The 25,437-nt window shown below is 43.1% G+C and overlaps 2 protein-coding genes across 3 annotated transcripts in view; both read right to left on the bottom strand.

Annotated features, from left to right (window-relative positions):
• The window catches only part of pigg (phosphatidylinositol glycan anchor biosynthesis class G (EMM blood group)), a 54,213-nt gene extending 38,252 nt beyond the window's left edge, over positions 1–15,961 (bottom strand). Inside the window, exons 1-6 of one of the 2 annotated variants that reach the window (XM_037461833.2) lie at positions 15,490–15,961; positions 15,177–15,382; positions 11,476–11,685; positions 10,885–11,073; positions 8,042–8,180; positions 3,937–4,149 (exon numbers count right to left, since the gene is read on the bottom strand). In XM_037461833.2, the coding sequence (XP_037317730.1) occupies positions 3,937–4,149; positions 8,042–8,180; positions 10,885–11,073; positions 11,476–11,685; positions 15,177–15,382; positions 15,490–15,643 (1,111 nt within the window). In that variant the 5' untranslated portion in view covers positions 15,644–15,961. The remainder of the gene's footprint in view (positions 1–3,936; positions 4,150–8,041; positions 8,181–10,884; positions 11,074–11,475; positions 11,686–15,176; positions 15,383–15,489) is intronic. The other variant, XM_037461832.2, reaches the window with a different exon arrangement.
• A 1,137-nt stretch (positions 15,962–17,098) lies between these two features.
• guf1 (GTP binding elongation factor GUF1) lies at positions 17,099–24,031 on the bottom strand. The gene is made up of 17 exons (XM_037462480.2): positions 23,554–24,031; positions 22,883–22,994; positions 22,417–22,565; positions 22,242–22,322; positions 22,068–22,145; positions 21,887–21,970; positions 21,731–21,795; positions 21,204–21,407; positions 20,653–20,792; positions 20,259–20,382; positions 19,645–19,777; positions 19,175–19,318; positions 18,940–19,073; positions 18,214–18,315; positions 17,586–17,705; positions 17,425–17,461; positions 17,099–17,327 (listed from the first exon to the last, which is right to left on the bottom strand). The coding sequence occupies exons 1-17, from the start codon at positions 23,740–23,742 to the stop codon at positions 17,193–17,195; spliced, it is 2,031 nt and encodes a 676-aa protein (XP_037318377.2). The 5' UTR covers positions 23,743–24,031; the 3' UTR covers positions 17,099–17,192.
• Between the last annotated feature and the right edge of the window lie 1,406 nt (positions 24,032–25,437).

Genomic DNA, 25,437 nt, shown 5'->3' with positions numbered 1-25,437 from the left:
CCGACTCCTCAGGTTTTGTCCGTCGGGTCCTCGTCAAAACAAAGACCAACACCTTGGAGAGACCTATAAACAAGTTGTGTCTCCTGCTTGAGATGGAAGAATCTCGCGGGCAATGAAGGACATTATTACTTAGACTTTGTTATTTTCTATAATTGTCTATCTTGTAAGTTTCACCTGAATGTACCTAGGCTGTTCATGTTGTATTAGACCTAGTAAAGAAGTACATGTGAGGATTTGGATGCAGAAAATGTCTATTTAGTTAGTTAGTATGTAATTGTCATTCCCATAATGAGCAATTAGGGGCCGGAAATGTTAGTGCCATTTTCCACGTTATAATTTAGGTTTAAATTATGATCATTTTGATTTATGTTCTATGACGATTTATTACATTATAAGTATGAATACAAAAAATGGATATGAATATGCATGTTGGTTGATGCATGTGTGGTGTGCATGCTTTGTTTTGATACATTGGAGCTGCGCGAGTGCGCGCATCTTTTATGACGTAAGAAACCCTGTGTAACGTTATGCTGGCCAGATCTTTTCAGTAAAGCAAACGGAGCGAACACACCGTTTTCTACCGTTGTTCAACCCATAAACACGCGTAGACTCGTTCTTTCCGTTGTGAAGTGGTTAAATGAAAAGAAACATCTGACTTACGCAAAAAAGGGAACTTTAGCCACTACATGACATGTCTGGTCATGTCTGGTCATCGCAGGAGCACAAACTCACAGCAGAGTGGGATAAACTGCAGAGGCTCGAGACCCTTCTAGAGCCATGCAGGGAAATCAGTCTGTAACTTATCAAATAACATTGATTTGATTATTTTCTGGAATGAATTAAACCAAGTCAAATATCAAAAACATGTATTTATGTAAAAAATAATAATTATGATAATAATAATGATAATTATGTATCTGTGTCCTGTTATTTATCTTTAGTATGCATTTCAGAAAGAAAAAATGGTTAGGATTCAGGTGTGATTAATCATGATTAATCCACTGAAAATTCTGATTAATTTGATTAAAATTTTTAATCATTTGACACCCCTAGTTTTTATACCTGATACAGAGCTCATCTTTGAAAATGTCCCTTTCATGTTTAGCAAATTATTGCTACTCTATGACGACAAAAGATTCCAAAAGTTCGCCCAATCATGAAAAACTCTCAATACATCCAATTGCGTCAGTCAAACTGGGAGTTTTTCAGTAAGATATGACCATGACTCCAACAGGTGTCCCAAAGTCGTGCTGCTTGAAATATCATCGCAGTGACAAATATTACATTCAACTGCTTTTTAAGCTGCTTTTTATCTTTAAAAAAAAAAAAAAAGAAAATTCAAATATAGGTCTAGAGAAATTATTTCCATTTTATTCCATCACTATGGTAACCAGAGCCCCAATTAGAGTGTGAATCCACTGCCAGTATTGAATATGATAGTTTGTTGTGAATGAGCAATATTTGCTGCTTTACGCACTTGGAGTTTTGGGGTAGTTTAACACACTTTGAAGACGGCATGTGGCACATTTGGCTCACTATTCAGCATGTTGTGCTGAAGAATGGCCCAGAGCCAACACAAAGATGTGCCTAAATCATGAAAGTGCTGAATTAAAAGTGAAAGAATTCAGCAGCATGATATAAAGTTTTGGGCCAAATGTCACATACAAACAACAATCATTGGAGAACCATGAGAAACATCAAAACATCCAAATTCAACACCGATCCGTTGTGGTTGGTGAGGTGTTTCTGTTCAGACACACTGAGCCATGCAACTAACACCAACACATCCCTGTTGGAACAGAAGTTCTGTGCGACCACCCGTCCGGTCATCTGACAGCACATTCATTCATTTACAGCAATATGGCCTTCATTTTAGCAGGTATTTAGATTTCACTACACTTCTTACAGATCCAGTGTTTGGATTTTTCAGTCTTTCTACTAACATTAGCGGTGTAATGCCTTTTGTTATGTTGGTCAGAGTTTTTTCCTAGCTGTTCAGAAAGATCTCTCCCCAGGGAGGCTGCAATCCCACAAGCAACCTTGGCACCGTGCATGATCCATTTGGTCCTCACGTCAAAAGCGTTTCCCGTTAACTACATGACTAATTCAGTAAACTGCTTTTTAGAAGATTAGGAATTTTCAAATGAAATGCAACATGTCTGATTGCTTGCCAAACAAGCCAGTCATCAAAGAGTCCTCCCCTCTGGCCCCTCCCCAACTCGCCTCATTTAAAGCGCAGAGACAAATTACGACCGACCGATCAAACACTATCAACGGGAGCTGCTGTGTGTGAAATGTTTGTGAGGAGGAGGGACGGAGAGAGGGAGACGTGGGGCTACGAGACGGATGACTCGGACAAAGAGTGTGACCCCGGGATGAAGGCAGGGAGCAGCTCTCCGTGAAGATATGTGCATGTATTTGCACAAAGGGGCGTTAACGTTCAAGAACAGACCAAAGCATGGTCGGGATTCTCCCAGTTTGGAAACTTTTTATTTACAGCTGGGAGGTGATTGCTACACAGACTTGTTGAAATCATTCCCTTCACCTCGACACGTCAGGAGCCCGTGTGGCTGTTTCTCACTCGGGAGACGGATTTTTTTAGGGGTCCTACTTCCTATAAACGCATATCTGAAATCATCCGTGTCAATGAAGGAAAATTCACAAAAATACAGTAAACCGTAGACGATTATTCAAATACAAGATTCATATTTTTGTTCTGCCAGGAGTAATTTCCCAAATGTGTCCTCTTTTTTTGAAGCACCCTGATGTTGATAAGCTTTCGTTTTGAAAAAACGCGTAAGATTTCACTGCTTCACTGCTCTGATGTAGCCGAAAACAAGGTGTCAATAATGAAGAGATGGACTTTGACTTCAGTAGCAAACCATTTCTGATTTAAATTAAGTCTGTGCCATCTGTGCGCCTTCAGCGGGAAGACGAAACTGCCAATAAACGAAGCATCCAAATAAGACAGTGATCCACTTGATCCGAGCTCATGTGTTATCTCGACAAACTTATGTGGCGTGTTGGGTTTATGTCGGCTGTAAAGAGACCTGTCAGAACATGTATCCGCCCACATTTCATTCCTTTAAAAGCCACACCGGGGTGTTTTTGGGGCCATAAAGAGCCGGCGCTGCAGCTAATGTGTTGGTGTTCAGCTTCCTGTAAAGTCCTGTGTGCACATCCAGCTCACACTGAGCCACATACTGACATATTCTGTTGCCGTTTTGCTGTTTTTGTCTCCACCAACTCCTGAGGGAAATATCTTTCTCCTCTGCAGCAAAACGCTCCACCAGCTGGTTGCTAACTCTGTCTGTGTGTTTAAGTGGTGGACATGTCCGTACACTGGGTCTATTTTGAGCTTTGCATTGAGCTTTTGCAACGGCGGAGGATGATTGTGCGAGTGTGAACGAAAAATTTGGAGGCAGTAAAAACCCAAAGAATTAGCTGAAAGATGTTAAAATGCCATGAGATGAGGAGGTTTTTGTTTTTTTATGGAAACATTCATTAGCGCAGTAAAAGACGAGCAGCAGGTCACAGATCCTAAGTTACTCTGTATTGACCCCCGTCCCACATCAACCAGATCATTAGGTGTTAATGCGTGAGGCAAAAAACATTTGGATTCCAATAGTGAATGTGCCTTTTTTAAAATCATGTGAGAAGGCTAAGAGCCATGGAGTCATTTGGATCTTACCTGGCGTGTGTTTGGTGGTATTATCAGTTTTAATTGAGTATAGAAAAAAACAGAAGTGCATCTTGGTAAAGACCTTTGTTGCTAACGGCAACAGTGACAATGTTTTTGTTCGTTGGGAAAAGGTAGCCACTAAATCACCAGGCACTGAACCACCCCGCATAATGATGAGACCCCGTCAGACGAGGTCCCAGCATCCCAAGCTCTAACGAGTCCAGAGGTTGGACTCGGTAAAATTCGTGACCCACCTTTCTCGTAGTCGGGCGTGCTGTCTTTGAGGAGGCAGCTGAGCTGGTGGCCATTGAGATGCAGGAAGCGCAGCTGGTCTCGGAGAGAGGTCTCCTCCAAGACTCCCGGGATGACGCGCCCCACGCTGTTCTGAGATATGGGCAGGCCGAGTCCCAGGGCCAGCGTTGGAGTCAGGTCGACCTGCTCCACCACTTCGGGCTTCTCCATTCCCACTGACACCATGGGGGCAAAGACACACACACACACACACACACACACACACACACGAGCAATAGAGTGAGGATCAAGCCTACAATACCCGATGTGAACTACTGACACATACGTTGTTAATCGTTTTAGAGTTTGGTGGTGTCCGTGTCGTTTTCTAAACCTCCCTTGTAGATTGGCCTGTATCAAATTCAAGGATTATGCTCAACCTCAATCTAACCACTTTGTTCTTCCTGTATTTATTTAAGTAGATGCAAGGTAAAATGTGCCTGCCGGTGAAATTTCACTTAAAATTGAGACACAGGAAATAGGAAAGCCTTCCATTACTAACCAAGCAGTGACGCTAAATGGGTTTTCTTGTGATCAAAGTTCATTTTATCAGTGCAAACTGAGAGCGATCTACAGGATGGACAGGAGGAAATGGCAACATTTTCATACGGACTCCTCCATTCACACTATAACAGCGTGTCAGAGAGGATTTCACAGCGGTAATACATTTGAAGAAGAAAAAGGAGCGCCCTCTTCATCCTGAAGTCATAAATCCCACACATTTGTGTTGGTTGAAAGAGATTATGAATATCATATTCTACTATGTGGTGTTGTGTATGTGTGAATAACTGAAGCTTTTCTGCACGGTGGACTCTAATTTCTTCTCTTTAAGTAAAACCCATCAGTGAGATCTTTGTGGGGTAGAATTACTGCATTGTCTAATCTGAATTCCAACACAGAAAACTTGTACCTGAAAGCACAACGATAAATCCGCCCATTAACTCTTGCATTTATACCTGTCGGTATTAAGGTTGTCACAACATGCAAAACCACCTAAACAACACTGCATGAACAAAATCATCATTTTTCAAAAGGTCATCAGCAGTCAGATGCCAACAGATATTTTCATGTTTATGCTTGGATTCCTGTGGAGAGCTTTCAAGAATACACAGACAGAACGGGAGCCATTCCCCAAATTGTCTGTGTCTGAGGGAAGCTTTCAGGTTGAACTTGCCCCGTCTATGTAATGTATCCAGACCTGGACGATGCAGCTCAGATGCGTGGGACCAAAGAAAGGGACGAACCCTGCAGCTAAGAGCTAATTTGGTAATTGGACTCAATGAAATTGGCTGCCGAATTTAATCAGTTTTATTTTGAAAGGAGACGGATTTGTAAGAAGAGGGTCTGCAGTCTTGAACCCGTAGCTGTTCAGCACAATGCATGAATCTACAAAGTACACACTTCTTTAAATCTGCTACTTGTTGTGCCTTCAGCTGCAGTAATTACACTAATGAGCAAAGTTCTTTGTAAATTGAAAGGTTTTCAAAGTTGTATCAAATGCTAATCCTTTATAAACCATTTGCTATTAGTATTAGTATTTGTTTTTCGAACACATGCTTTAGCCGTTACACCCAACCAAATGTCTGCCGCACATTCTGTTCCAACAGATGTGTCGTAACGCAGCAAAAGGTCACACACACACAAAGTTGATTCATAGAGGAGAGAACTGCAGCTGACGAAGAAGCCGTATGCAGCTTTCTAATAATGTCTCTACAATACAAAGATTTATTAATGTGACTCTGCAGAGCAACACATTTTGTCCGACTAGACCTAGAAAATACTTTGCACCAAAGCTGGATCCATAGGTATGTTTTAGGTTGTTATTCTTGGTCCTAGCAATCATTCGTCACTTTGTTTAGCTGGTGAACTTTATCTTTATTTAACATATTATGGCAATAAACCTTTCCTGATTCCTGATTTCCTTTGTCATGCAACTCTAAAAGCATATTGTGCTCTTTGTTTCACATTATTTGTGTGTTCTTTTAAAAACTTTTATCACTTTTTAACTTTTTTATAAAATTAAAAATAAATACCCATGAATTGAGTAGAATACATTCCATTAAATATTGTCTGTGCAAGGACATTAGGTATTTGGTCATGACTGCTTGTGTGTGTGTGTGCTTGTGTGGAATGCTGCACAAATCAACCAACCGCTCGTTCTCACTTATAACTGACTGCTCAAGAGCCTCACGGGGTTAATTCACACTTTTCACATTCTATTGAAGGTTTCATACCGAGGCACAGGCAATTGTACGTTTAGATGCATGCATTGTTTAGCAAATGACAAACTGAACTAATCCCGTTAGTGGGGCCCTCACAGCCCACAGAGCTGAAAGCGAACGTCGCTAAATATGTTAGCTAACATCGCTTTAGGGTCAACCCCATTTCACATTCCCTTGCAAACTACATATTGTACTTTATTTAGTTTTTAGTGTATGTCTAAATAGATCATTAAAAAAAACAAGCAAATTAACACAGCTACTTTCATTTTGGCGGGGTTTAAATTGATGTAGCTACATTTATAAGGGGCGTTAACCTCAGTTCATTTATATTTCTCTTGACTTATTGATGACGAATCAATTGGATTGCTGACATTTTCTCTGAATATATCAAACATTCTTGCATACGTTAGTGATGTGGTTTCCCCGTTGTTGCTGTTGATTCAGAGAGCAGCACATTATGCCCTTTGGTTTAAACAGCAGCACAGTGGATCATAGCTATTTGAAGAAAGCAAGGCGGGGCGAGGGACAACAGTGAGTGTATGGCTTCGTATTTATACCCACACTGTTAATTAAAGTGGCCTCGCCTCTCGGGATCCTCCCAGCCGCGGCGACTAAATGTTCTACTGATCTGCAGCAACGCTGCTTTCTCAATGGTGCATTCAGATTAAACAGTGGCGCTCAGGTACTGAGCCAGTAATTAACTGTGAGCTTTCTACTAACAACTCGCCATTGTCACAGTGTTAAAAGTATCCGGTAATTCGGACGATGCCACTGATTGAACCAACTGATGCATTAAATAGGATGTATTTCCATGTCAACATATGCACATCTAGGGAGGTAAACATATAAAGCCTGATTCGATTTAGTTAAACGATCACAAAGGATTCAAAGGGCAACAGATTTAAGACTTGAGATAGCGTAATTTTTTTGGTGCAATCTGCTCCATAGGAGGCTCGAAGAATGACAGCAACAACAGAATAAAAGGTCTAGTATTCACTCAAACAGCTTCTTATGGGGCCCTGCGTGAACTCACTTTCTGCTGTTGGAGTAAGAACAGGTTTAGTTTCATTTACGTTATATGTTTCGGTTTGGTTGTTTGTTTTTTCCCCGGTGGATCTCTCATTGGTTTAAAGCATCTCATGCACACCCACGGACCCGTCATGGTTAAGCAACACCTGAATCAGATGGCAGATGGTAGGCTGTTTGGTCACTGTAGATCAATATGATGACAAATGTGAGGACGTCTCTGAAGAGAAGAGACAATATGACGATACGAACCAACACAGCGTGGGCTTCGCTTGATTTCAATGAAACACTTAAAACCCGCCTCACCAGTGAACAAAGGAATCCAGTCGCAATGCATTTCACAGAAGAGGACACTGATTCTGCCGTTTACACCGCAGCCCTCCTGTGACCAGTAGAATTTGAGAAATCAAACGCAAAACTGTCGACTGGTAGACTGTCGCCCAGCGAGCTCAACCACCAATTCTGTAGCAACAACTGAAGTGAACTGTAAATTATGAATTAACATAAATGGTCCATGAATAAAAATAAAAAAGGATTTAAGTGAGAGAGAGAGAGAGAGAGAGATAGAGAGGGAGGACCAAAATAGAAGCAATTATCACGTTCACACTCTCACACCCAGCCAGCGTCATCACACCGCAATAAAATTCGGCTCAGGAGTTTTCCCGGGCTGAAATGAATGGGAAGCTTTGCGTGAGCGTGAAAGAAAACTATTCCGCTAGAAAACCTGCTTACATGTTTAGTAAATCATGGCCAAACAGAATCCACTCGCTTTAATGACAATTCCCCGGGCCCCTTCAAAGCAACAGTTAGGACGGCTTACCTTTTCTTTTGAAGGCCGGACTTATGAGCACCAGGGGCGTGTTGACCTCTGGCTCGGAGGAGCCGCCGTGGCTGCCGGTCTCCGACATGCCGTGGTCCCCACACAGCACCAGCAGGTAGGGCAAGGATCCCTCCGCCTCCTGAGAGAAGCAAACACACAAGGTCAACAGACTCCCCACTGCAGGTGCATGTGAATAATTCAAAACCAAAGGAGGATTATTTTTCAAAAAATAAATAAAAACATGCAGTGTGGGAAACAGCAATGGCATTCCATGACAGCTACTGGGCTGGTAGATTGCTTCACAAGATCACTTTGATGTTATCATGTTGAGGACATTAAATCATATCCCAGGGCTGAAACTAAATTCGGTGTCGGCAGCAAACAAGCACGGGGTGACCGACTTTGATCAAGCGCCGTTTCTCCCCCAGCGATTCCCTTTCAACTAGACTCACGAGAACCTTCCGCTGAGGACGACATGAGGCCTCATGAGTCACAGCAGTGGGGGCCGCCTCAGAAAAGCACGACAGCAGATGTTAACAAAACAAAAGCCAAATCTTACCACACATGACGACGCTCTCACAAGACTCATCGGCTCTAGCGTTGTACCCCCCCACACATGGAAAAAAGGAAGAATCAAAGACCAGAGACTCCATTTGTTATTAAAGATTGGAAATGGCCTCGTGGCCAACGCGTCTTTTCACTGAGAAGGACTTCATCCCAAAAGAAAAGTCCGCACAAGTGTTCATTTACGGTTGGGAATTGATTGCTCTTGTCTTTTTGACGCCGTTAGAAGGCCGGAGCCAAAACTGTGCCATTGTGTTACCGACTAAGCCAAGAGGCGGCAAAAGGCCTAACCCCTCGGGTGCTTGCTATAGATGCCTTTGAACAAAAGGAATAGACAGGAAACACCTCCAGAGTGGTGCTAAACACCACTGAGACTCCTCTCTGTTTAGCATAAGTCACGGTGCACGTATTCAGGATGAAAGCAGCAGGCAACTTCTGTTTTTAACTAATACACAAGGTTACATCCTCAATCAGATGACAGTTCATGTTCTCTACAGCCGAGACAGGGAAGAACAAAGCCCGAAGTCGTGCTGGTGCTTCTGGTAAATCAGTGACCGCGGGTCTTTACCCCACGGGGTACTTGTGCTGTTACCACGGGGTACGAGGAAAGGTCAGCTGAAATCATCCATGCTGGATGTCAGTCAGATTAGAATAAAGTGATCCGTGGGAGCACACTCGTTGCAATTAAGAATCTTAGTTGCAGCATTACTGCAAATTTTGATAAAAGAATCAAACACTGAAAAATGCTTTATTTAATGAACAATGAAAATGTTAATATTAACAAAAGTTTTATATTATCTGGTATATGAAACATTCATGAGAACATACCTGGGAAATGGCCGCTAGCACCAATGGATGCTAACTCTATAAACTCCTTAGATTAGATAAATGGTGCTTGTAGAAGGCACTGTGGTTAGAACTCAATAACTTCAGTCAGGAAAGAATATTAAAGAAAGATAAAAGAAAATGTATACGTTTTGACATTTCATTTATCTCTCTTATAAAATGCGTGGCTCAGATTACACGCTGCTCTGCAGGTCAGCTTTGAGCAGTTCAGCACTTCAAACAGCAAAAGCAGCAGCCTGAACTCAGGAAAAAATATTCCAGAGGAGAAGATTGAGGCCATGCGATCTCCATTAGCAGCAAGGTCTGATGGGGCTCTTTATGACACGGAGGTCCTGCTTTGCAATCACGTTTTAATGGAGAGCTTTGTGTCCTTCCACTCTGCAGGTAGAGCATGTCTCTGCCCCCGATATGACCTCGCAGAAATAGGCAGAAACTTTAAGGGCCACCGTTTAAAGCGCCACCCTGCGTTTCTCCCTCTCCTCCGCCATGGCTGCCACTCCTGAAGGACAGTCGACAACGTTGAAAGCAAGTGCTGATGGGAGGAAAAAAAGTTTCCTCTTTTGTGGAACCCCACCGGGTTCTGTTTGTAAATTCAGGCCATAGTGGTGCTTTGGAAGAGGACAGCCACACTGCACAACTAGTGTCACTCAAGCAGGACTTTTGAAAACGCATTCCTCTCAAGGAGCTCACTGGGAGACCAGACGTAAGGAAAGAGTAAGGACGAACAACTGGACGGGTGCAAAGACTCTGGAGAGGCAGATTGCAGGCTCGCGTTGACACAACTTGACAACCTAAGTGCAAGCTAGGCAGCTGAAACACACACACACACACACACGAAAAAAACAAAGCCACAAGATCTGCACACTGATCAACAGAAAAGCCTTAACAGTTTATTAAATCTCTTCGGCTCCTGCAACGGATATAATAATAAAGGCTGGCAACGGCAAAAATTATCTGCGTAATTAAATGAGCATTCAAACAACTATTGTGTTAAAAATAAATCCCCCGGAAGCATCACCCTAATATACAATGACTATTGATCATTACCTACAATAAAATAATAACCTTTTAATAAAGCAATAAACCTTTTTCTTATACTGTAATAACCCAAGAAAATGACTTGTTAAGAATTTAAAGGGTAATGTTGAGTTGAATGGCTTTTAGTAGAGAGAAACTGGTGTTATTACGCAGCAATAAGTGGAATTACTCTGGATTAAAGAAGCCGAGGCTTTGGGCTCTTTTGGGTTTTGATCTCCTCCTGAGTGGAGCGGTCCGGCAGTACGAGCTGGGTTAATAGAGCAGCAGAAACAATCTGACCAAATCTTCCTCACTAAGCCCCGCCCCTTTCCCATTGCACAAAGACATATATATATATATATATATATATATATATATATATATATATGTGTATGTATGTATGTATATGGTCTGACCTTTGAGACGAGGGCGCCGTGAATCTTCTTCAGGACGTCATCCATCTCCAGCAGTTTGGGCTGGATGAGGGAGCTGTGGGGGCCGCTGATGTGACCGATGTGGTCCAGGCCCAGGTAGTGCAGGATCAGAATGTCCCAGTCGTCCCTCTTGAGGGTGCTGTCCAAGTGGCGGGTCACATTGTTGTCGACCTAAACACCGGGAGACACCATGCGTACAAAGACACACGTTTGAGGTTGGTTTGATTCTGAGCAAACACATGACGTCTGATCACCGCTAGCTAAATATTACGCAATACTGATAGCTACGGCGTAAAGAGCAAACGGCTTTCCACGTGATCTCGCCTCCCTGGTGGCCCGGCTGCCTTGATTCGTCAGCATTACATCATGCACGATCTTTACTGTCTGCATTAGTGTAGATTTGAAAAACTTTAATCATACTTTAAAAATACTTTAATCATTAAGCTTCCCTTCCTCTGCCTGTTCCTCTGTTTCTTGATGACACACAGACTACCGCTTGGATCCCTTCACCAAACCAGCAGAAGAACTTGTGTGTCTGACGACCCCCCCCGCCCCCCGTCACACTGTGCGTACCTCGGTGTAGTCGGACACAAAGAAGGAGGTGGTGCCGTCGTGCTCCATGAAGTGCTTGGGGAAGAGGCGCACCCAGGTGTCGTCTCCATAGAACACCATCCTCTTCCCCGCCGCCTTGGCCTGCCAGACCAGGTTGTCCTCCAGCAGCGCCGGAGAGTTCAGGTTCATCACCACGTCGATGAAGCCTGGGATGGTGCCGGTGGTGAGAGCCTAGAGGGGGGAGATGTTGTGGTCAACAAACAATGGTGGTCTTTTGAATGCTGCTCAAAAGAAAAAAGAAAAGATTGTTAAACTATTTGCTTGTAAAAGACTGAGTGTGCGAGTGTCCTTTTAACTGCGCCTCAGCCGCTCTGTGGCTCCTCCACGGACGCTAGAGACAAATGGCATCACACCTACTGGAGGGCATGAGGGTTGCATCATAATGGAACGCAGTCACGGTTCTCCCACTCAATGACAAACTAACAAACATGCTTCATGGCGCACGCGCGTCACTTGTGCCGACTGATAGGCGCTTATTGCTCTGATGAGAAAAAACTAAGCAGAGATTTGGGGCCACGTCTTCTGAGCTCTGTTGCTGATATTAATCATTTACCACCTCCTCCTTTCTTTCTTTCCTTCCTTCCTCCTTTCCTTCCTTGCTATTGATTTTTTTTGTTTCAAGGAAGAGTCACATGGGTCTGCTTCAAAAGCAGTAGTGTCTCTCTCTCGCACTTGTCTATTATTAGAAATGGTCAGACCAAAGAAACCAGTGGCCTTTTTTTCCTTACTGGTAGAGTACCATTTGACGGAGTGAATTCTTCCATGAGGAAAACAATCATCTCAACACGAGTTAAAGGAGAACCAATGTAGAAGTTTACCTCCAATAAAACATTGAGAAGATGCCCAGAGGAATCAAGGGCTGATCAACGTACCAACTATCCGCCCACATTGTGGGGCTAAAATCAAAAAGGTCCAAAACCTCCCCCCCAGTGATGTCCACAGAGTGCCGAGTCACTCCGAGAGCACGGCTCAACATGGCCACGTGTGAATATTTGACCCCTTTCCTCTGCGTGGCCCCGTCAGGAAGAGCAACAGGGACTGTTATGCTTAGTAGGAAGAACCTCTAGGAAGAGTTTCTGGCAACACAACCCAGCAAATGGGTGTGAAAGATTAGCTAAGGCTTGGTGCTCCCTGCACTACACGAGTGACGACATGCGTTATTAGAGGACAAGAAAGGAAGCCCTACAAGGTCCATCTAACTCAGTTTAGTTTGAGGTGTGTTGGTCGGCTGTGGGAACCTGTTAATTGGGTGCATTGCAGTGATGGTGGCCAGTGAATGGCAGCTGGCCTGTACTGCCCCCTACTGGTGTGTCACCAGGGTGGAACAATCAAAACCTCAATGCACAAGTTGCAACACTCAAGAAGGATTTAACCTTAACTCTTCTTCATAATAACAAAACAACTATCTTTTACAATAACAAACTGTCCACAACACTGTGGCACATGTATGGATTTAAGATTAGGCATATAGCGGATTACCAACTAATTTAACTGAATCATGAATTAAGTGAGTCCACTTTAAATTTGGAGGATTTTTCTTTTCCCCGAGATACAGAAGGTACCAGATTGTGAGTCAACATCCACCAGAGGAGGAGAGTTATCTCCTTTGGGACTTACTTATGTAGCATAAAGTGACTACAACTGGACTTGTTTTTCAGAACCTCCTGGGACGGAACTGTGTTGCGGAGACAAAATGAGCTCATTTGTTGGCATCAGCTGAGCTTTAACAATTGTTATTAGCAGTTTCATAATTTTCGGATAATTTATGGACATAAAAGGGAATTGATTAAAAACAATCTAATCTGCTGGATTAATTGAAGGAAGAAACCGTTGTTGGCCTTTGTTGGTTGATTAATATTCATTTAAATTAGCAGCTCTGATGATGGGCTTTGTCATTAGTGTTGCCATTTTGTGGGTTAGATCATTAATTCATTAACAATAAATGCATGGTGCAATCCCTGTAGGCGGCTCCCCCACACGACAGCACGCTCTGATGGGTCTCCGACACTTATCCTCCGGAATTTTCCTAAAGCTGACCTGAGAGCTGTAGGGTCTTCCCCCTATACCTGTAGGACCACGTTAATCAGACACCACCAAGGGCCGACTGTGTGTAAGCTGCAGGATTCCTTTGACTCCAAACTTCTTCGACCGTTAAAACAGCTTGATACTGTCAGCAACACACGTGCGCTCACGCATACACACACACACACACAGACTACATTTGGATGCCTCGGCGCTGCCCCCCCCCCCCCCCCCCCACGAGCTGATCCTGGTACATCACTCTTGGTTGCAAAAATCTCTTTGACAGCATTGACACAACACGCTGACCCTGCCTCCCACTCTCTCTCCCGCAGTCTGCCCACATTCTTAGTATCAGCACAAGCACCTGTCATGCGGTGAGTGAGACGTGACCCTCCTGGCTCTGCTCCCATGACACTGTCCATGTGACAATGGGGCTTCTTTGGTTGTTGCCATTTGCGGTTGCAGGCTGGAAACTGTGTCTCAACATGATTATTCTGGGCAGGGATATGTTTTTTGGCTCAGGTTTTTCTTGGGAGATGTCACTTAATCAATGACACGGCCTGATTAATTAAAAAGGATTACAGGTTTTTTAAAGCACCTCTGATGGGCTAGATATTGGCAATAAGAGAATTGAAATATTTGTTTTGCTGGTTTAGTGGTGGTTTAGATTAGTTGCCCAGAGTCCAAATAGAAAACCTCTATCAATTTTTTCTTTTGTCCAACCAACAGTCCACAACCAGAACCTAATAAGAAAACCTCTTATATCCTATGGAATAAGCCCAAAAGGTTTAGCACTTTTTGCATAACAACAATCTTGTTTAGGGTTTGATTATTTCTTAGTCATGTAATTCTAATAAACGGTCATTTTAGTACTACTTTCACATGCAAATTGAATCTATTATTGATTTAATCTGACATTACTGCTCTAGCAACAATGTAAAATTCAACATATTCCGGGATAACAAATTAATTGCAGGATTTAAAAAAAAACAAAAAATCAATGGAGAGGGTTTAAGGCAACTCCTGTGGGGAGCTTTGGCTGCTTCTCTTCACCTCTCTGTCACTCCTTCATCCAGGCATTAAATACTCAGTAAGTCATTTGTATTTTTACAAATAAATTATCCTCCAGTTGCAGAAACACCTCCAACATTACTGGATAATATTACTGCAGGGCTGTCACGTCAGACTGGAAACTGAAGTGTACCTGAACAATGACTTTCATGCAACGTGTCATGTACGGTTTAGTAGATTACATTTCCTTTTTTGATAAGACAAACAATATATTTGAGAGATATCAAGAGATATTTGAGGGAGAACACAGAGACATGTTGGCTTTGGTCCTTTAATGGAAAGTGTGTTGACACATATATATATATATATATATATATGACAACATAAACAGGTAAATGGATTTCTGACAATCTCGGGCCATGAGTAGGATGACGCATAGTGGACAAACTTGAAGGACAAGTTCGGCAGGGATTTTAACATCTGGTATATGTGCACCATGTAGTTTATCTTAGGCTTCTACATCTTTGCACTCTTCCCACTTTGCAACTTCAGAAAAGCAAACATTCCCTGAGCGCAGATAGAGCCGCACCTTCTCACCTGTCGTGACACAGTAACACAGTGGGCAGTACCTTGATCCTGGGCATGGTGACCGTGGGGGGTCTGGCCTTGGCCACAAAGCTGTGGGAGGAGCCTCTCTCCACCAGGTGCCTCGTGTAGGGCATGTACCTGCGTCCGTTGGGTCCAAACACGAAGTCCTCCCGCAGGGCATCCACCAGCATTATTACCACTCTTTTAAAAAGGGGCTGGGGGAGGCGAGAGGAGTTGGGAGAGCTTCCTGTGGGCGAAGGGAGGCAGATTGTGTTTAAGTCATGACATGCTTCTCTCGACATTGCGCGCAGATAGTCGCGCAAAGCACGCGGGACAAAGGTCCTGTCAGCTCACCTGCCAGCGGCTCCGCAGGCAGATCGGACAGCTTGCTCTTGGAGGAGAGGGAAGACTTGAGTGGTACTGGGAAAAATCCCCGCAGGAAGAGGGCCACGCCGACCACTTCAAGTATTAATATGAACGAGGCGAAAATAGACGAGCGCACTTTCATTTTGCCGGTCGGCGGGACACTTTAAAAAAAAAAGGTTGTAGGATAACTAGCTAGCTAGCGCCCGACGCTACGCTCGCTGCTCAGTTTACCAAAATAGAGAAGATTTAAAGCCATAACATGCTATTTGACATGGACGCACTATCAAACGACATACGTTATTACAAAAGCCACGTTGTCGCCATGAATTAAAACGCGTCTATATTAATGTGTGGCTGTAGTTGCGAATAAAAACAGTAACAGCCGTTCGAGCTGTATCCTTTCAGAGCAGCTTCCGCATTGACCAGATGCAACTACGGGTACTGCGTAGACCCAAACAAGACCAAAACGCCTTTTGTCCCACGGTATAACCTCAGTATAATATTAAGAGGATGTTTAAATAATACGCTTCGTCCATGCTCGTTGACACAGTCAAAAAAACATAATAGAGAGATATAAATATATTTTGTTTAAAATAAATGGAGTAACATAAAAGGGCAACATGAGGAAAATAAATGCGTTTTGATCACAATAGTAGCAGTTAAATCTGAACGTTCAAAGAAATTAACTAAACGAGATAGATGTGGTCATCTGGAAGACATCTGGGGGTCCACGTACTCATGGTAACACAAACTGTATGTGGAGGAGGCAGATATAATCACACGTGTCCTTTTTTGATACTTTATTTTAACCAAGGCCATGTTGGTTTGGGAATCACGACTGATTCATGTTCATGTTGGTGTGTGATCATTCATGCTCAGACATTAACTAAGAAATAAAATTCCTGCTGATTTTTACAGTTTGGGGCTTTTGTTGGGGAGGGCGGGGGACTCCTGCTGGACACACAGTTACATTTAATCAATGTTATGATCACACTTCAATGTTAATGCAATGGAACAAGGCCAAATTCTAAGCATCTAACTTACTGTTTGTGTTTCCAGTGTGGTTTCTTAAATAATTACGTTTATTAAGTTCAAAGAGACACAGCCTATCCTTCCTTTTGGATCTTTGTGTGTTTGAGCGGATGCTGCCATCTACCGGGGGCACTGCTTCACAGACACAGCTCTTACTTTAAAATTAAAATTAATTTACAAATAAGCTTCAGCTGTTTGTCTGTCGGTTAAATGTTTAACCCTGCATATTTTGTATGACCAGCAGTTAAAAAAGGACCTAAATAATAAACCAACTACAGCATCTATCAATTGGTTGATTCATGAGCCTCCAGCCAGCAATCTAAACTGTCTCCGTTCTATCTGTAAAAAAATAAATAAGCAAGTTTCAGCATTCTTCTGTTTTGTAAAATAACGTCATTCTTCATGATAAATTGCCAAAGATGTCCAAAGATTAGCTTTAATAACAGCGTTATTAAAAAAGCATTTGTAAAACAACATGATCTTTAACTACCTCTTCTGACAAATGATCAGGTCAACGTCAGAAGCAGAAGTGACGTTCGTTGGGCAAATTAGCAGAACAACAGGATTGTAGAACCAAAGAGCACTTTATTGAGAGCACGTCTAGCCGTTCTCATATTAAATACGATAATTACATTTCTATACAATCCTATTTTTGGGGTCTATTTGTCTTTCCTCTTCAGGACATTAATGAAGGCGTCTTTGGGAACTTCCACGTTGCCGATGCGCCGCATCTTCTTTTTACCCTCGGCCTGTTTCTTCAGCAGCTTCATCTTGCGTGTTATGTCACCTCCGTACTGCCGGGACAGAAACAAATGCACATAGAAGTCACAGTGTTTGTGCTGCATCGGCTCATTCTGCAACTATTGAGAGCTGAGAAAAACCTTTACTCACACATTTAGCCAGGACATTTTTTCTAAACGCCTTGATTCTGTAAGAGTAAAAACATCGGCGGGTCTTTTAGGGAAACCAAAGTGCATTCAGCACATTTCACACACAGATACATTAATACATTATTGGTGCTTCAGGCGGGCTCAGCCAGATGTCGTACTCACGTTTCCCTAGCGATGACCTTACTTCCAATGGCTGCCTGTACAGCGACCTCGAACATCTGCCGGGGTATGGAGTCTTTGAGTCGCTCGCACATGGCTTTCCCTGCGCTGTACGCGCGGCCCCTGTGAACAAAACGCAGCCATCAGAGGGCCGCCCCGCAAAGGGGTCGCCGGGCGGCCAATCGTCGGAGAAGAGTGGCGCCCTTCAATTACCGAGGGCCTGTGCTGGCTTTGGTGGTTAAGCGCGTTAAACACAGATTTGGAGCGGGTCATCGCCTCTCCCCCGCGGCGTAACTCCACTGTCCTTGCGACAAATGGAACAAAGTCCTTGTCCGCTGTGTAAAGTCACTGCAAAAGATAATGTCAACACCGGCTGCCAAGGGGCCTTTTTTAATGTGGTCTTGGGCCTTGAATACATTTCGTGCTCCATAGAGCCAGAAGAATTGCTATAATAATTGAGAGCCGTATCACATTGAAATTATGTCGACTCGTCAAAAAATTGCCAGTGAGTGAAGAGCAGCCCCCCAAGTAGCGTCAGAGGTAAACTTCCAGAGAAAAGCCGGGAGGTTTGTAGCCAAATATGATATTTTGTTCACAATGAAACAAGTTGCGACTTCAAATATACTCTTACCTGTGTACAATGGTGATGAGTTCCTCCACAGGCTGCCCATTCAGCAGAATATTCATCTTGATCAAATCAGCAGCCTGGTAGCCTGCGTTCTCATAGTCAAAGCTAGGGGGAAAAAAACAAAGTCCCAGGGATGGTCTGCTGAGTATACGCAGCGCTTAACGTGGAGTCGGTCAGAGGTGATCGAGTGTTTGCTGAGAGACGGTTTTGCATGGGAGACACGAGGAAAAGGTGCAGAGGTACGGAAGCTCACTGCCGCCTCGCACGGGAAAACAAAAAGAGATCCGTATCATTTATAGTGTGAATCGTTTTTGTTACAAGATATTTCATTATGAGATTCTTTATAACAAGAAACCCTTTGTTGTAAAATACTGGAAAAGTGAAACATGTCCTGGTAGAACAGGTAACTCAAGTTATATTCTTTAAATTGAACCTTATTTTTGAATGGAGAATCAGCAAGTGGTTTAATAAAATGAGACTATGGCTCATTTAAAATGTCCTTCAAGAATACAAGCTTTGACCTTATGGCGTTAGTCCGATGTCCTACGTCGGAGAGGGATCTATGGGGACGGATTTCTTGGCTTGTGAAGTGCCTCAAAAAGTGAATTCACCGATCCATCCATTGAAAACATAAAACTAAATACATGCTTTAACCTGACTTTTTACGACTGAAGAAATACCGTGCTTTCGACTTTGCAGAGTTCTATACAGAGCACATGGTTAGTTTACCTGGCATATCCGGAAGACAGAGATTTGAGAAGGTCATAGAAATCCACCACAATCTCATTTAGAGGGAAGAGGTACTTCATCATGACTCGCTGTTCGTCTATGTACACCATGTTCTTCTGAATCCCTCTGCGATTCTTTAACAACACAATTTACAGTCAGCAACCCGAGAAGGGCTCCCTTCTTTTGAATCCTTCACTTATGAAACCAATTTGCCCTTTTTTTTTCTTCCTCTTACCAAGCAGAGAGACATGATCTTGCTGGTGTAACTGTCTGGAGCGAGAATGGTCCCCAGCACCATCGGCTCCAAATACTCCGACACGACCGATCTGTCCGGGAACTGAGCGGGGTTCACGATGGTGATCTCCTCACGGCCATGTTCCTGCAGCGACAACACACAGCATCCCATTTGAAGAGGTGATTTGTCCCAAAAGAAATAACACTGACATGAAATGCAACTGTAAAAGTAATCTTTTGTACCAACAACGTAGAATTGTATTCAAATAATAAGCAATTGATATCGTGTGAAGAAAGAGATGGTTGTTGCCAAGGAAACCTGGACACAACATGTGTGCGTGTTGCAACACAACACTTCAATTATCTTCTCGAGTATCTCCCGTACGTCATCTAACAAGCTCACACTTTCTTTTTGCTGAGCCTTCCTGCACTGCGTGACCAGGGAGCCGGTGAGCAGGACGCGGCTGTTACCTTGATGAGTTTGGCTGAAGAGAGGACGGCCTTGTACGGCACAGTGGGCGCCGTCACTATAACGGAGGCGTTGTATTCCTGCTCCAGCCGCTGATTGAACACCTCCATGTGGAGGAGGCCCAGGAAGCCGAGCCTGCCGGGACACAGGGAGGATCGCAGGTTAACCGCGGCAAACTTGGTACTTCGGAAGGATCAGCATCACAGCCAATGATGAGGGCAAATAAATTTTCATCACTTGGGCTGCAACCTGTCATAATAAATACATGCTCACTCGCGAGGTCTATTCACATATCAATTATAGCGTATGATGTCTTCTCTGCAACAGCACATCAGTTAAAAAACAAACTGTAGAATACACTAAGTACATCTGCTCCTGTTGTTGTTTTGTCTTCCTCTTTTGGTCTCCAGTTCTCCAGCTCGAGTTGTGCTGTGTCATTGTCTCATTAGTTTATTTTCATGTTGCTCCCTTGTGTTGAGCTATTAACTGCAAAATGAGTAAGAAAAAACTAAATGACTAGAGAAGTAGGTCAAAGCATTCGTGGTTGCACTGCTCAATGTCCACAATTTTCTTTTCCTCTGGCATTAAATGTAGTGAGCCCCTCCTCTGTCCTCACCTCCATCCCGCTCCGAGGGCCATGCTGCTGTCTCTCTGCACTGTGACACTCGAGTCGTTCAGGGTCAGTCTCTCGATGGCGCTGCGAAGGCCCGGGTAATCCGACTGGTCCATCGGATACATGCCTGAGGGCGGGGAGCAAAAAGCCAGACGAATGCACTCCGTCAGCAAAAAAAAGGACTCGATAAGCACCAAGTGCACTTACTGTACAAGCTGGGGAGACACGGGGTGCGCTGAACTGTACGTCAACGGATACTGGAATACTTATCATTTTGTGATGTACAGAGTTATTCGGAGAATGTATGTGGAGTTTGAAAGAATGGCATCATTCCACAGTGCCACAGAGATGTCGTGTCTGACAGCAGGAGGAGGAGGGACAAGACAAAGTGTCTTACCAGCAAAGACCATGGCTTTGGCGGGTTTAAATCCTGGGAGAGCTTCAACCGGCTGATCCTGGAGGTAGAGTGTGTCACCGATCTGGGCCTCCTTCACATCCTTCATCCCAGCTATGATGTAGCCCACTTGGCCTGCGAACCTACACAACAGCATATGGGAGTTACACAAAAGCAATGTGAACTAGAAGATGTTTAAACGCACCTGTTGCAATTAACAAATTTTAAGGACACGTTTGCTAAACGCCTTTTTCCAACAATTAACATACTTCACACAGACCAGAGCGCTGTCTGTTGAGTTCGGACAGTGTTTTTTTCCAAACGATTCCTTTCCAAATCAAAATACCATTGTATCAATTAGTACATGAAAACCTTTGAAAAAAAAAAAAAAAACAGAAGAAAATGATTCCCAGTAATTAACCTCCAACTTTAGAAGCAGTCAGGAAATCCTAAAATACGTAAATTCAAGTGTTAAAACAGTAGCGGGTTGCTTTTACTGCACATCCGCTGTAACGGATGAGACGGCCGGTGAGGTGAGGGACGAGGACACGTACAGCTTCTGTGTCGGGTGCTCATCTGGCCGGAGGAGCCCCAGCTCGTTGACCTCGTAGCTTTTGCCGAGATGGGCTGACACGATCCTGTCGCCTTTTCTAACCCGTCCTCCTAACACGGCGATGTTGGCCACCACTCCTCTGTAGTGATCGAAATTGGAGTCAAAGACGAGGGCTTTAAACGGGTCCTCGGTGCTCGCCACGGGCCTGAGGACAAGGACGGAGGCTTCACTTTTATGTGTCGACCGGGTTTCCAGCAGCGCCGAGTGCGAAAAGTGGTCGGTGGAAGGTTCCTTTTTCAGAACGGCAGGTGCCGAGGGCCGGTGGTAGCTTGCAGTGGTCGGATCCTTTTTCAGAGCGGCACAAGCCGATCTCAGTTGGGTATTTAGCGGCATGCAAAGTCCACGTAACGTTGAATGAGTATCTTCATGACCATGGATAAATGTTTTTTTTTTCTAACCTTATTCTAACCTTCCACCGACCACTTTTTGCACTCGGCGTCACTCCATGTTTCACGTTAACCTTCTTACCGGGGAACTCTGTTCACGACGGCCTGGAGAACCGCCTCGACGTTTGTCCCGAGTTTAGCTGAAATCTGGAATATGGCAAAGAAAAGAAATTAAGAGCGGTTTCTCGGAAAAGGAACCCTGCAAACAAAAAAGCAGTGCTCATGTGCACCTACTCACCCTAATGCATTCTTCACGAGGAATATCAAACACCTTTTCGATCTGCGCCTCCACCCTGTCAGGATCAGCATTTTTCAAATCGATCTGAGGGAAAAATGTTAAATTAGAGCGACGTGCTGAACACCAGTCAAGCAAAAAGACGACAAGATTAAATAATAAAAAAAGGTGGGCTTGGGCGCACCTTGTTGATGACGGGGATGATCGCCAGCTGAGCTTCAAAGGCCAGGTAGAAGTTGGCCACCGTCTGCGCTTGAATCCCCTTCACGTGACAAGTGAAAATAATCATTGAACACAGCCCTTAACGTCCAAAACGAGTCAAAGCGAAAACCCGACAGACTGGAATCTGTTTTTGTACCTGATTGGCGTCGACGATCAACAGGACTCCTTGGCAGGCAGAAATTGAGCGAGACACTTCATAACTGAAGTCAACATGACCCTACAGACGGAGGAGGTGTATTGCAATTTCATATCTTTCTTCACAATTGATTCCCTAACCCAAAACCCGACATCCCATCCGGCGGATCTCTCACCGGCGTGTCGATGAGGTTCAGGAGGTACTGCTGTCCCTGGTGGCTATAAATCAACGAGGCAGTCTGAGCCTTCACTGTTATCCCTCTCTCCCGCTCCACCTGAAGCTTGTCCAACACCTGCTTGTTCTTCGCCGTCGTTGCTATGGCGCCTGTTTATCAATGACACCCATTAGTAACACAATACTTTAATTTGAACTTTAATTTAACTTTAACTGGAGAAGGAGAGAGAGAGAAAGAGAAAGAGAGAAGCAAGCTGAAATAGTAATGTTATCAACAACCATTTGCACACCCACATGATGACGATCATGCTCTTTAGTGACAGGAGCACACAACAATACAATTACACCCTTGCTCTACTGTTTAAAATTATTCAAATTCTTTGGAAAAAAGATGGATTTGTAAAAAGTCAAAAAGGATTTTAAAAAAAGAAAAGAAACTGATATGCACTTATCGTAAGGAAACATACCGGTGATCTCCAGCAGCCTGTCAGCCAAAGTGCTCTTTCCATGGTCAATATGAGCAATGATGGAGAAGTTCCTGATTCTGTCCACAGGGAACTTAGACAGGTCAATAGTGTCCTTAAAGGCACAAGGAGAGAAGCCTGCAGATTACTGGGACAGTCAACCAAGGGCTGCAGTGATGCGATTTTAATGAATGGCAATATTTTTAAATAAATCAATTATCATCTCTGTGTATAACTATATCTTCTGAACGGGGCACGTTTATTACAATTCTTTGCTTAAGGAAAGGTAGCAGTGTCACACTGTGAAAAAATGCTCCACTACAGGTAAAAGTTCTGCATTTAAACATCAGTAATAGTATTTAGGTATTGTGAGAAGCAGAAAACATTAAACGCTATATATCCTTGTACATCTTGTATCTGTTTTACATAAAGGAACAAATTGATCTCATTAAAGCTTTCATATAATTGTAGTAGAGTTAAAAGTGCAGTGTGTGCCTGTCATGTGTAACAATGACAAGTACAAGTACTTCAAATTATTTAAGTAGCAGGCAGTACTTAAGTAAAAATTCCAGGTGGCACCACTGTCTCTATCGGTATACAATGACAGGAAGGCAGGACCTAAATCATTGTAGTTTACATGCTACCCGTTGTGCTGTTTGCTCAAAGTTAGTTACCTTGTCAATTTGTGTGCTGACCATCTTGAAGCCGCTGGAGAACACGGGCAGCCTTTTCATCCAGCTGTGTCTTAACACTGTGTAGGTCATGTTGTTATAGCTTTGTATTCTCCTCCTGCATATTTTAAACTGCAAGACGCGTCTCATTAGTGGTGTTTCAAACCACCGCTTCGCAAGAGAAAACGACATGTTTTCGATAAGCTAACGTTAAGTCACCAACTTGCCAGCATGTAACGTTAGCATACATAGCATAGCTTAGCTGTTATTAGCTAGCTAGCGGTGGTCTGTTGAATGTTTCGGCATCGTTATTGATAAAATGTTGGCTGTTACCACCATTACTGGACTATCATGACGATAAAGCGAACCTATTTTTAAAGCGTGTAGTACTGTAATAACCCCGGTGCATGAGTTCTTAGGGTGCTGACATTTTGGTGACGGTTCACCGGCAAAGCATTCTGGGAAATGCTGTTTATTTCTCCTGACGGAGACAGTAAAAAAAAAGCTAGAGGAGCTCCTTCTAGTGCAAATCGTTTGTCTTCCAAAATATATTCTTAATGAGCTGTTTCAGTTTCAATAAACTGTTCAATCTCTCTATGATCATTGGTGGATTCTGTGTTTACTTACGGAGCGGTAAGCTTTTAGGCTTTGTCAACCTTGGACTACATTTGGAATAATATCCCATTTGAAATCCCACTTGAAACAACACTTAACGAATCAAAGAAGGGTGACTGTCTTGACATACTGTTACTCTTTGAATATGCTTAGCCATTCGGAAGTCCCGCCTACTCAATATGTCAGATGAGGGATAAAATGGATATCAGTTGCTATGGCAACGAAGCTACCTCTCTCACAAGAATAGAGGACCCCTTCTCTTCTCCGTGCAGCCAGCGATAATAAGCCTCTATTTCCACCAGTTTCTGGCATGTAGTCATCCTATCGTTTTTCTTTCATTTGAAATCTTTACACCACCATTCACAGTCCTAAGCATTCTGTTTCTCTTAAAGATAACACGAGCCGTTCATAAATAATATCACAGATCATTTGACAACATCGCCTTCATACGTTCCTCCTGCTTAGGAGACAGTACCAGATTGCAGTAGCTCTTATATCTCGCATCTCCTACAATGATGTGTAATTCTCCCCCCCCCCCTCTCATCAGTTTCTTAAATCAAACAAAGATGGCACCCATAAAAGACTGCTTCATGTTGATGCAGTATAAACAAGTGTGTTATAACATGTGAAACAAATTAAACATAATCAAAAGAACAGAATATTAGTTATTCTATTATAATGTATTATATAATATAAATATTAGTTATAATATGAATCATCCTCATAATAAAACATTTTTATTTCGATAACCAAAAAATGTGTCCAAGATCAGCTTGGAGATTTAAACTCTGAGGAAATCTCAAAGTGTTGAAAACAGCAGGGAGAGCTGTGAAATGACCTGTGCTTGGCTCAGTAGCTCAGCTCTGTGACTCCAAGCTATTCGTTAACGAGAGGCATGTGGATAAGCCCCTATTATCACAAATAGCTTTCAAAATGGTTTAATAGTCGGTTATTTATATCTAAACCTTTTCCAACCACAGGAAAATCCCAGGTTCTAACTGAAAAAAATGTTACTACACCTGTGATTTTCCTGCTATGGCATTTGAAAAGGTGTGTTGGGTCTGAATGAATTTAGACCTTTCTGGGTAATGAACAATTCAAGTCTAATTCCGATGTCATTTTCAAAAAGGCAGAGAAATCAAGTAATTTATAGTACGCCTCAAAATCATCAGAATGAGATCTATCAAAGGACACTTTTTCTTTTTGTTAGATGTTTTGACAACTACAGGAGGAGCTAATAATAGGACTTGATTTTGAAATGACTCCATCTTC

The sequence above is a fragment of the Pungitius pungitius genome, chromosome 2 (assembly GCF_949316345.1).
Source record: "Pungitius pungitius chromosome 2, fPunPun2.1, whole genome shotgun sequence".
NCBI classification, from domain to species: domain Eukaryota; kingdom Metazoa; phylum Chordata; class Actinopteri; order Perciformes; family Gasterosteidae; genus Pungitius; species Pungitius pungitius.
This window is presented reverse-complemented; position numbering and strand designations above follow the sequence as displayed.